The 12,390-nt window shown below is 44.0% G+C and overlaps 1 protein-coding gene across 2 annotated transcripts in view; it reads right to left on the bottom strand.

Moving 5' to 3' along the window:
- Positions 1 to 12,390, bottom strand: part of SMYD4 (SET and MYND domain containing 4) — a 182,851-nt gene that overhangs the window by 99,991 nt on the left and 70,470 nt on the right. For both annotated transcript variants that reach the window (XM_085649075.1, XM_085649074.1), the window contains exons 3-4: positions 3,828 to 3,972; positions 547 to 636 (exon numbers count right to left, since the gene is read on the bottom strand). In XM_085649075.1, the coding sequence (XP_085505201.1) occupies positions 547 to 636; positions 3,828 to 3,972 (235 nt within the window). The remainder of the gene's footprint in view (positions 1 to 546; positions 637 to 3,827; positions 3,973 to 12,390) is intronic.

Raw genomic sequence — 12,390 nt, forward strand, 5'->3', positions numbered from 1 at the left:
GAAATGTCCCTGTTGTTTAGATATGATAAAGTTAATTACTTACATCAGGGTTAGAATAATCTTCTGGTCAGATATGGGGAAACATTTTATACATTCTATCAATATATTGTTTATCGGTATTACTCATCCTTTATTTTGTGTTCTTTCTTTCTCACTTATTTGTGGTTTTCCTTTTTTTTAAATTATTTTGACCACTCTTATTTTGAATCAACATTTTGTTTTATACTTCAAATATTATAATTCTAATACTTGTAAATAAGTCACTATTTATATTTATGCTAGTATTACTGTGCTATAAAACGAGTACAACTATATTGTGAAATGGGTCCACAGCTGGAGGGAATGTCACAAGCAACCATATCCTGTCCTACGTCTGGTTGTGGAACCTACTTACTGCAGCAGGACACAGTGAACAGAAGTGGTAATGTGCTAATCATTACTGACAGACCAAAGAATGCAAGCAGCCTTGTTCTGCACCAGCAGAGCAGAACACCACAGCAGGATCCTACTCACTATTATGAAAAAGATCATGAAAGTCCTACTCACTTCAAAGCGTTCCATGTAGAAGAGAGCTGCTGATCGATTGGCATAACACACTCCAAGTTCTTCACCACCGTACGTTGCATGGGATGCAGCCTGTAAAAATAACAAGGGTAAAAATCACATGACGCAAAAGCTCATATAATCCAACTCCAGTTTTTAGGTGCCGCCTGAGCCAGCGCATGCGCTGCTCTGCGAGACATTTAGTAAGTGGGTTTTCAAAGTGCTACTCACCAGCTTTTGCTGGTCTAAAGCTTGCGTTCACGCGAGCGTGAACGTGCACAGCTGCCAGCTTTCAGCGCCCGAGGTGCCATCTGGAGCGTGATTACTTTCACTTTTGGCGCTACTGCGCGCGCACCACTTGCGTGTTTGCCGGCGCGCGCGTGCACCCCTGCTTTCACTTTTGCCGTCTTTTTTTTTTTAACTTCTCGCTCTTCAAATGCAAAGCACCTTGAAAAGATCCTATTCTTTTTGATGCCAACAGGCCTTGTGGTAAAATACAGCTAAACTTTTCTGCAGAGAGACCTAACAAAAGGCCTATAGTAAAGAGGCAATACAATGCTTTAAATATCTTCATCTGGCACGATTCTGAGAGGTCTGCTAATCATCACAAGTGCAAATTGCACACGCACTAATTACTGCACCCCAATGCTAAAACCACTAATTACTGCTACAGTAGGGAGTGGTAATTAGTGGGTGCATCATTGCAATCGACTACAAGTTGCACCTCTGCAAAGGGGAATTACACGCAATTTGCATCTGCGATTTGCATCAAACTACCACACGGGGCAAACTTCCCAGTCAGATGCAAACTGAACGAGACTTGTAATCGAAGGTGATGTCGTGTCTCTGGAAATTCAGATGGAGATTGCCAGGCACTCCCTCAGTCCTTGAGAAGCACCAAGAACTGCTTAGGGAGGGCTAGGTAATCTCTCCAAAAGGCAGAGGCGCCAATTTACTTTTCAGATTTCAGTTAAGTGTTTTCACAATGTTGCCCTCTTCTGAGATCCAGGGATGCAGGGACATGCTCAAAAGAAAGGAGAACCAATCAACACCTTTATTCATTCGGTTTTCAACTCTGACAAAAGCAAATTCCTTTATCGCACACATGGGCAGAAGGGCTCCCGCCAACCCTATTTCACATGATGCACCCCAATCGGTAGACGAGGTATAGATTCGGTTTTGCAGCGAGCCCATCAAGTCAATCTCTTCTACAGACAGATGTTTCATAAACTAAGAATAATGTTTACGCTGCTAGCTTCACACTGTCAGTCTGGTCAATCGTGGTCATGACACACAATGCTTAATCTAAAACAAATATATTACTTTGCAATGTGCAACATTAAACATCTGGTACCACACTCTGCAAGGGGGAGGAGGACTGCAGACATTGCACAGTAACGTATTTAAAAGTTAAAATTTACTCACTCTCAAATTTGCCTCCATTTGCCAACAATCTCAGTTTTTACGCATATACTAAAAATGTCCATTTGTGTTCCAACATGCATTACTAAAGCAATTGGGTGTGGCAGACATCTTTTTCCAAATATAGTGTACATTCTGCAGAATGCAATTAGAGTAAATACTCTTGACTTGTACACCCAATGTTTATGGACATCACATTTTCTTGGAAGGATCCATCTCACTCTGTTGGGCTTTGGGTTTCTTGGAATGGAGTTCAGAGTTAGGAGTAGCAATCCTACGCGCGAGGAAGGCAGGTGAGCTTCCAGGTTCATGTTGGAACACATTTTTTAACATTTATCTTTGGGTACATTTTGTCAGAAAGTTTACTGTTAAAATCCTATCACAAGCACCTAGAAATTCATTAGATTTGTAAATGTTTTTAGCACCATTTGGATTCTAATCCTGTTACTACTATACACCCACACAAAACAAATGTATACAAAACATGTAGGTTTGAAGGAATTATATTGTTTCCAATGTTTTAGGCAAAGAAGACAGTAACTAAGCACCAACCGCAATGTCCTGAATATATAAAAACAAGCATTGGCATAGCCAATGGGTCTCACCTTTGGGATCTTATAAGTGTTTAACCATGCAACAGTTAATGTTGTTGCACCAAGGATATTGTGCTGCATAACTAAATACTTATAAGGTCCCAAAAGCGAGACCTATTGGCTATACCAATGCTTGTTTTATTCTGGGATCGACTACACAACATTTGCACATATTGTCCACATCCAGTGGTCCTGATAACCAGGAGGGGCGGTGGGGGTACTGCTCTGGCACTGCTTGCACTGTGGGTCTAGAGGTGAATGAGAACTAGTGCAGGGGTGTTGCCTTGAAAATGTATGCATTTATATACACATATGTATATATACATACAAGGGCAAGACCGTCGGAGCCTTGGTCGCCTTGTGGAACTTTGCTCCGTCTCACTATCTCTCCGGACACAGAGGCCAGCAGCTTATGGGGAGGTAGAGGGTTGGTGTATCTTTACGTGCTGGGGATATCAAGGAGAATTGTGTATTTCAAGGCCTGGTTCTCAGATGGTTTACTTATGAATGGACTGGGGGAATCGGAACGGATGGACGCTCTTTGTAGGTGTCCGGGTTTTTTAGGCAATAGTACAGTGCCAAGTGGCTGTCCTAGCCACCGTGGTATTGCATTCACTAGGATGTGCTTCTCTTCCTTCTCATGCCTGTCTCTTGAAAAGGTGTAGAGGGTGTCTAACATGGCCCAGTTTCCCATGTGTGCCTTGTTTTGTCACCTATTTGCCCCATTCGACACCACTTCTCACTCAGGTAGGGATGTGGGTGGTTGATATTTGAGATCCTTGGGCCAAACCTTACCTTTGACCAGTAATAGCGGGCAGCACTGGTAGTGCCTAGGGTCAGGGGTGCATCAACTATGTTGCCCATTCTGAGCAAAGTGGGTTTTAGGAGTTTCAGGAGCAATTGTGAAAAAACTGAAGGTTTCTTGGTAATACCAAACACCCCAGTGTAAACTCTGCATATATATCTGACAGTTAATGGCTGCCAGAGTGAGTATGAATAAATAACTGGCTGCAACACAACATTACTGCTGGTTATTCCCAAGCGTGAACAGGAATCCTCTATAACAATAACAATAATAGCCTTTCAAAAGCCATTTCCTTACAGCCATCATTGAATATTTACCAGTACGTCCTTAACTAGGATCTTTAAACAGAATGAGTAGGAAGACAGAAGAATCTGACGCACAACCTAGAGAAGCTGGAAATGGTGAAGAAAGAAGCCAGGTCAAAAATAATTTTTGAAGTGTGCACATTTTTTACTTGTTATTACCTTGGAGTACAGGACTGCAGCACAGGAATACTCCTTCCTCTGAAATTTCTTGTTTCCTTCTTCTTTGTAGAAGGCTGCTGCACGCGGATCCTTCACTACAGAATAATCTGCACTCACCCTGTGTAGGACATTCTCATCTTCTGTGCTGCAGAACATAAAGCAAAGGGAAAAACATCAGTTTAAGTAACTACAGAGGAACCTGTTCATGTAACAGTACAAACGCGTTCAGGGCACCTCATAAGGACATACACGTGTGAACATTCACCTTTTCCTGCAGCCACACATCACTGCCTGAACATGTGGCATGAAGGCATGTCATACTACAGAATATGCAATATGTGGGTTCAGACAGTCCTGGACTCCCATCACTTGTTCAGTTACATTCCATCTACAGCTTTTGCCCAAGCAAGGCTACCCTGGTTTTTATTTGATATCTCTCGTGTATCACCCACTCAATTAAGGCACCTCGACACTTTACAGAGATTGTGGTCTCAATATGTGTAAATGATGCTAATCACTTTGCTGCTATTCTGAATGGGTGTGTGACTTCCAAGTGCCAGTGGGAAACCATAAGCAGGGCCAGGGATACTCCCAGGAAGGGAATGCCAACCCATACGTCTAGAACAAAATGCAGCCCACCCACCAGCAGGCTTGCTGCAGTAAATGGGAACTTTCCACATTATTCCTGCCAATTCCTCATTCATTTCTGACGACAAAGGGTCTGCTTTGAGACTATAAGGAGCCATAAGCAATATGTTGATGTTTGCAATGGAGAGACACTCACCCCCATTACCAATATGAGCAACCGAATATCAGTGGCTAAAGGTCAGAGAATGCCGCCTAAGTCTCCATCAGAGAGTGACAGGATGACTCAGAAAGACTAGCAATTGTCCTGTGAACACTAGCAAGTATTTCGGATACTTAACCCTGGATGAGTCAAAGGCAGCACTTCTGCAGATACCTGGGCAAGTAGTATGAATAAAGATGCTACACTAGTTCACTAGTTCACCCAATCTGGGTTTGCTCTGGTAAAGGAATTTATGTGGTCCTGAAAAACGGTTTCCTTTAGCTGCACTCAGTCCTATGCACATACAAACACTGTTGTACTTTTAGCCATTTACATTCCAGGTAAAAGTTATATTATTTGCTTCAAATTCTCGGACTTAATAAACAAAATGTTTACACTGCTCCACGTTACTGAAGCCTGTTTTTTTGTCAGATTGGTCCTATATTTGCACAGCTATGCAAGCCCTTAATCTTTGGTAACCTTATTTGGCCCTTTGGCAACAGTGTCCTCTCAAATTATAATTCTAAACAAACGTATCTCGAGATGCTAGTCTCAATAAGGAAAATGCTACTTCCCAGTGTGCATCTGTTCTAGGCATGTAGATCTGCAGAGTTGTACACTGTGCAGAGATTGCCATCTGGTGTTGGGCTCAGATGCTTGCACCTTGTTGTTGTCTTGGAAGAGTCTTTTGTAGTCACGAGATAGGTGACTCCTCCCTTGGACGATAGTGCGCATGTGCATCGACTCCATCCTCAGATTGTTTTCCGCCATGATGGTAAATGATGGAGTTAGTAAGAAATAAAGAGATGTCCATGTGAAGGTATCTAATTAAGATAATACTGGAACAGATACAGGTTCCGGGGAGGCGGGTGGGCATGTACAATTCTGCAGCTCTACATGCCAAGAACAGATGCATACTGGTAAGTAGCATTTTCCGTTCGAGGCATATGAGCTGCAGATTGTACACTGTGCATTGACTGTACAGCAGTGTCTCCCCTAGCGGTGGTCACCTGTATCTGTTGCAGTGGTTTGAAAAAGTGTTTTAAGAACAGCTTGGCCTACAGAAGCCTGTTGCTTAGCCTGCACGTCAACACAATAGTGTTTGGTGAAGGTGTGTGGGTAAACCATGTTGCTGCTTTACAGATGTCATCTAAGGGAATGTTCCCTAAGAATGCCATGGAAGCCCCTAGTTTGCGTGTTGAGTGCCCTCTAGGGGGAATTGTTAATGTGCGTTTAGCCTTTTGGTAGCATATTTGAATGCATTTGACTATCCACTTAGCGATCCCAGCTTTGGAGATGGGGTTACCTTTATGAGGTGGTGAGAAGGCTACAAACAGTTGTTCTAAAGGGCTTAGTCCTGTCAATGTAATAAAGTAGGGCTCTTTTGACATCCAGTGTGTAAAGAGCTCTCACTGCTACAGAGTCCGGGTTTTGAAAAAACACTGGTAACTCCACTGATTGGTAAAGGTGAAAAGCAGAGATTACTTTGGGAAGGAATTTTGGATTTGCTTCAACAACCACCTTGTTACGATGTATTTGTAAGAAAGGTTCTTGTATGGTTAAAGTCTGGATCTCACTTACTCTCCTGAGAGAGGTAATTGCGACAAGGAAAGCTACTTTCCATGTGAGGAACTGCAGTTCACATTTGTGTAGAGGTTCAAATGAGGGACCCATGAGCCTTGTGAGAACAATGTTTAAATTCCACACTGGAGAGGGTGGCAGTCTGGGGGGAATTATCCTTTTAAGGCCCTCCACAAAGGCTTTAATTGGAGGCACTCTAAATAGTGACAAGTGTTGCCTGTTTTGTAAATAAGCAGCAAGTGCTGCTAGATGTAATCTTATGGATGAATATGCTAGATTACACCTTTGTAAGTGTAGCAGATAGCAAATGATGTCCTGGATTGCATCCAGTGGAACGATTTTATTGTTATTGCAGTAGATGACAAATCTTTTCCACTTTGCTGCATAGCAAGCTCTAGTAGTAGGGCGTCTGGCTTCTTTAATGATGTTCATACAGTTCGGTGGGAGGTTAAGGTAACCGAACTCTAGGACTTCAGCAGCCAGATCACTAGACTCAGTTGTCCTGGATCGGGGTGCCTTATCTCTCCTTGGTTCTGCATTAGCAACGTTGGGGAGAGACATAACTTTTTGGTGTGGAACTACTGAAAGTTCCAGGAGTGTTGTGAACCACGGTTGCCATGCCCATGTGGGAGCTACTAGGATCATCTTGAGAGACTGTTGTCTGACCTTGCGTACTACTAGGGGAATCAGTGGGAGTGGCGGAAAAGCGTACGCAAATCTGCCTGACCAGTTCATCCATATCGCATTGCCCTTGGACAACGGGTGTGGAAACCTGGCGGCGAAGGTTGGGCATTTTGCATTTGCGTGTGTGGCGAACAGATCTATGTGTGGTTAACCCCAAATTTGGAAAAATGGTTGAAGAACTTGATGATGAAGTTCCCATTCGTGTATCTGCTGTGTCTGCCGACTTAGCAGATGCGCAATATGATTGTGAACTCCTGGAAGGTGTTCTGCTAGAAGGTATATGTTTTGTGGAATGGCCCATCTTCATATGCTTTGCGTCAGTTGAGAGAGCTGCAAAGAATGTGTGCCTCCTTGTTTTTGTATGTAATACATAGCTGTCATATTGTCCGTCCGGACCAGGACAGTCTTGTGATGTAGATGTACTTGGAATGATTTTAATGCTAGAAATATTGCCAGTAATTCTAGGTGATTGATGTGGAGCACTCTTTGTTGAGTGGTCCACTTGCCTTGAATTGTGTGATTTAGGAGATGGGCTCCCCAGCCGGTGATTGATGCATCTGCTGTTAGCAATATCTGCGGAACCGGCTCTAGGAACGGCCGCCCTTTGGAAAGGTTTTGTGTGTTCCACCACTGCAGAGAGCGATGTGTGCGGCTGTCCACCAACACCAGATCTGTAAGTTGTACTTGAGCCTGGTTCCACTGACGTGCTAGGCATTCATGTAAGGGGCGCATTTGAAGTCTTGCGTGAGGTACGATAAGAATGCAAGAGGCCATCATTCCTATGAGTTGCATGAATACCCTTGCTGGGAGGGAATGCTTTGGCTGAAATTTGGTGATTAGGGTGTGTATACTGGTCATCCTGGCTGGATTGGGATATGCCAGAGCTCTGGAGGTGTCTAATGTGGCCCCTAGATACTGATGTATGTGGGAGGGCTGAAGATGTGACTTGGTGTAATTTACTGTGAATCCCAAGTTGTGTAGTAGCTGTATGGTTTGATGAGTGTGCTGAACACACTGGTTGAATGACTTGGCTTTTATCAGCCAGTTGTCGAGGTATGGAAAGACATGGATTTGTTGTCTTCTCAAGTGTGCTTCTACTACTGCAAGACACTTTGTGAACACCCTGTGTGCGGTGGTCACTCCGAATGGAAGGACTTTGAACGGATAGTGTTGTCCGTCCACTATGAATCTTAGATATTTCCTGTGAGAAAGGTGTATGGGAATGTGGAAGTAGGCGTCCTTGAGATCTAGTGTGGCAAGGAAGTCGCCTTGTTGAAGTAGTGGGAGAACCTGTTGAAGAGTGATCACGTGAAAATGATCTGTCTGTATGTAGAAACTGAGAGGCCTGAGGTCGAGTATTGGTCTTAGGGTGCCGTCCTTTTTAGGGATTAGGAAATACAGCGAGTAAATCCCTGTTCCTTGATGTTGTAAGGGAACTAGTTCTATTGCCGCTTTTGAAGCAGTGAGAGAACCTCCTGTTTTAAGAGCGTGAGATGTTCTATGGACATTGGCTGCTGCTTGGGTGGTATGGTGGGGGAGGTTGCTGTAAGTTCCAGGCAGTAACCATACTGGATAATTTGTCTTACCCACTTGTCTGTGGTGATGGAAGTCCAGACAGTTAGGAACTGTGATAGTCTCCCTCCGACTGGGGTGGAATGGTCTAGAGGGAGGGAAGGGAAGTCACTGCTTATTAGTGGGGGAGGTGCAAATGTTGTTGTTACCTCAGCCTCTCCCTTTGTTGTTATTTCCGCTGTATCCGCCTCTAAAATATCCTCTGCTGGGGGATGTTTGCGTGGTGTTTTTGTAGGAAAAAGAGGCGTTGTCAGCTCTGATGTTTTTGGATGCTCCTCTATAGAAGGAGCGACGAAAGGAACCACGGGTGGAAGGAGACTGTAATGCTCCCATGGATTTAGCAGTCTCCGTGTCTTTTTTCATTTTTTCGAGTGGTGTCTACAGCCGGTCCAAATAGTTGTTCTTGATTGAACGGCTGATTGAGGATAGTTGTTTGTACCTACTGTTTGAAGCCAGAGATGCGTAGCCCGGCATGTCGTTTGAGTAACACGCTAGTGTTAATGGACCTTGAGGCGGTGTCAGCTGCATCAAAGGCACACTTGATTGATGCATTGGTTATTAATTTGTCCTCTTGAATTAAATCATGTGCCTTGGTCTTATATTGATCAGGTAAATATTGCAATAGGGTTTCCAGTTGGTCATAGTGAGCCCTATCGTACCTAGCAAGTAATGCCTGTGTGTTGCTCTGTGTGTTGGCTATCCACCAGTGATTAGCTGCTTGGGCAGCAGCTCTCTTGCCGGAAGCATCTAACAACTTAGATTCTTTATCCGGAGGTGGCACATCACCAGAGATCTGAGAGTTTGCACGTTTCCTAGCATTAGTTATCACTAGTGAATCTAAAGGCAGTTGACCCTTGATATAGGTGGAATCATTGGGAGCGGGTTTATATTTTTTGTCAATCCTGGGATTGAGAATTCTAGCCCTAACAGGGTTTTTGAATATGTATGGGGCATGTTTAATGACACCGTTTAACATGGCAGGGTTTGTACAGTCTTTTGTGACTGTTTAAAGGTGTCTAGAAGAAAGTCCTCGTCTGCAGGGTCAGAATGCATCTGAACCCCATGGTTGAGAGAAGCTCTATTTACAAGCAGACCAAAGCCAATATTGTCATCTGGGGAGATGGCTTTGTTGGATATGCATGGGGATATGGGAGGTCTGGAGGATCTATTGGGCCATCATAATCGTCCCAATAGTCCTGTAGTACGTCTGTGTCGTCATCAGGGTCAGTGAAAGGGTCATTGTTGCCTCCCCTATCCCCTAAATCATCATCGTGTGGTGGTGGTGAGTTTGGTGGAAGTATAGGAAAATGTGGAGAAGAGACAGGTTTAGGAGGAAGAACAGGAGAATAGGGTCCTTTAGGTGAAGTGACACAGTCTTTTCTTTTCACAGGCACTACAGGAATGCCTGGTGTGTCCAGTTACCTCTTCTTATGTGGAACAGCTGCCAGATGTCCAGTTTTGGGGTCTATGTGGAGAGTTTTTTGTTTTGGATCGATAGGATCCGGCCAAAAAAGTTCTTCCTCTTCGAGGACCGCTTTCGGCGCTGATTTCTTCGGGTCCGAGCGAGGTTTGGATTTCTGCTCTGAGGCCTTGGGAGGTGGTTTGGGGTCCTTCGTCTTGGCTGTGGAGGCGGAAATATTTTTCAGTTCCGAATGTTTTGGTTTCGGATCCGATGTTTTTTCTTTCGGCGTCGAGGTGCTCGGTGCCGATGTCTTTTTGGGAGTAGGCTGCACTCCTGGCTTCGGTGCCGATGGTGCCTGCAGAACACTGAGATGCGGTTTGCTCGGTCCCGAGCTAGCGGAAGGCTTATCTCTTATCTTCGGAGCCGGGCCGGGGCTTCTGGAGCTCGTTTTTGGTCACGACTGGGGCCAGCAGGTGAAGTCTTTTCCATGAGCTGTAGGCCCGAACGGCGTCGATAGGCCCAGTGGGCGGGGCGACGACTGGAATAGAGTAGTTGAGGTGCGTGTCGAAGATCACACGATCGAAAACAATACCGTTGAGCGCAGAAGTTACATCCGAACCCGATGGTGGAAAAACACAATCTGAGGATGGAGTCGATGCCCATGCGCACTATCGTCCAAGGGAGGAGTCACCTATCTCGTGACTACAAAAGACTCTTCCAACACAACAACAAGGTGCAAGCATCCGAGCCCAATACCAGATGGCGATCTATGCACAGTGTACAATCTGCAGCTCATATGCCTCGAACAATAGTATCTAATCTTACACATAGTAGTGCTAAATCTGACTCATTTTGCAGAGGAAGGCTTTTAGGTCTTTTTTGTGGGCCAGGGGAGCATTTTTACCATTTCTGTGTGGCAAGTCGTCCACTTGTTTGTCTTAGTTCCCAACACTTATACATGAAAAACCCTAAACCCTGGTGGGGGACGCGATTGAGGGGGGAAACTGTTCCTCATGCCATGTTGATGTAACAGACATTTATAGTCCCTCCATCGCTGGTAGAAATACCTCTTAACCTCTCCGTGGATCTTTGTATCTAGAGAACTCATTAAATATTATCCTGTGTTAAGTATTCTCAGGCATTAAGATCACAATCAATAAACCTGATTTAAAACATTAGGTCTTGAGGCTACTATAAATCTGCCTTTGCACTTGTTGCTACACATTTTAAACTTCACGTCTTTTGTTGTTTCGTACTAAATATATTAACAAATAAAGAGTGTTCAGCTAAGGTAATTCACCTTGGCAAGGACTATAGTAAATTCTCTTCCCCAAGTAAAAGTTTGTTGGATTATGCTAGATACTCACATCACTTGAAGTTATCAGATTGCCTTTTGAATGCCCAATGTTCTCTGGATCTCATGTACTAAATTTCAGTTTTTAATATCTGGACACGTTTGCATATAGAGATGAACACTGAACCCGAGTGATATTCTCCTTCAGAACAATCCTTTGCACCAAATATCTTGGCTATTGCACTGTATACAAATACAACTGATTAAGGCTGTAACACAAATATAATATTTGCCAATTGTTTCTTACCAGGCTCTCTATTACGAATCTACAGGAAGTCTGTCCATTTTGTTGAACTTTATTGTGATTATGTGCAATGTATCCTCTAGTAGACTGGCTGCCATTCGAAACCCAAGAAAAGATCTTTCACAAAACTTTGATCTAATCCAAGCTCCTCCTTAGCAGCAGATGCCATCTCTTTTTGTATTGTATGGTTCCAAACTGGGGTGGCATCATGAGCAAAAAACGATGGATTTAACCCAGATCTGTGACTGACTGGGGGTGAATGTTTGACAAAGTTCCGTTTTCCGTCAATCATCTTTTTGTGTTACTATAGAAGTTTTTTGGAAAACCTTTTTATGAAGGACAGTGTTTCGACTTTCAGGCATCACAATGATAATTAATACAATGATTGACTTTTTGCATGGATTATACATTAGTTGGTAATTGTGGTTATACACAGTAGTGGTTGATTGTGTTGCTATAGTTGCCCTAAGTGGGAAGGGGTATGCCCAGACGTGGGTCCCATGTTTGCTATGCCACTGAATTCAAGCTAGCCTGGCTGTTGAGGCGTGATACCCTGAAACCTGCCCCAGGACACTTGTTTTCCGGTCCAAGGAGCTCCTGGCCTGGCAGTGTGGCTGGACTGTACCCATGGGGAGCAGGATCAAGACTAATTTTTATATGGGCGAGTCCAAATCGGAGAGGCAAGGTGAGCAAAAACAGATGGATTTAACCCAGATCTGTGACTGGGGATAAATGTTTGACAATGTTCACCATTCCGTCCATCATCTTTTTGTGTTGCTTTATTCTATGGTTAGCATGCCTGGCTTATTAGTGACTACAGAACAGGGGTCTTCAACAGGGATCTTTGAGAGCTACTGGTAGCTCGCCAGAGCCCGGAAGTAGCTCCCTTCAAAGTCCAGCACAGTATGTAATTCAAAGGGTCTAGCGAGATCAAACAAG

Source organism: Triturus cristatus, chromosome 3_2, assembly GCF_964204655.1.
Source record: "Triturus cristatus chromosome 3_2, aTriCri1.1, whole genome shotgun sequence".
In the NCBI taxonomy this organism is placed as follows: Eukaryota; Metazoa; Chordata; class Amphibia; order Caudata; family Salamandridae; genus Triturus; species Triturus cristatus.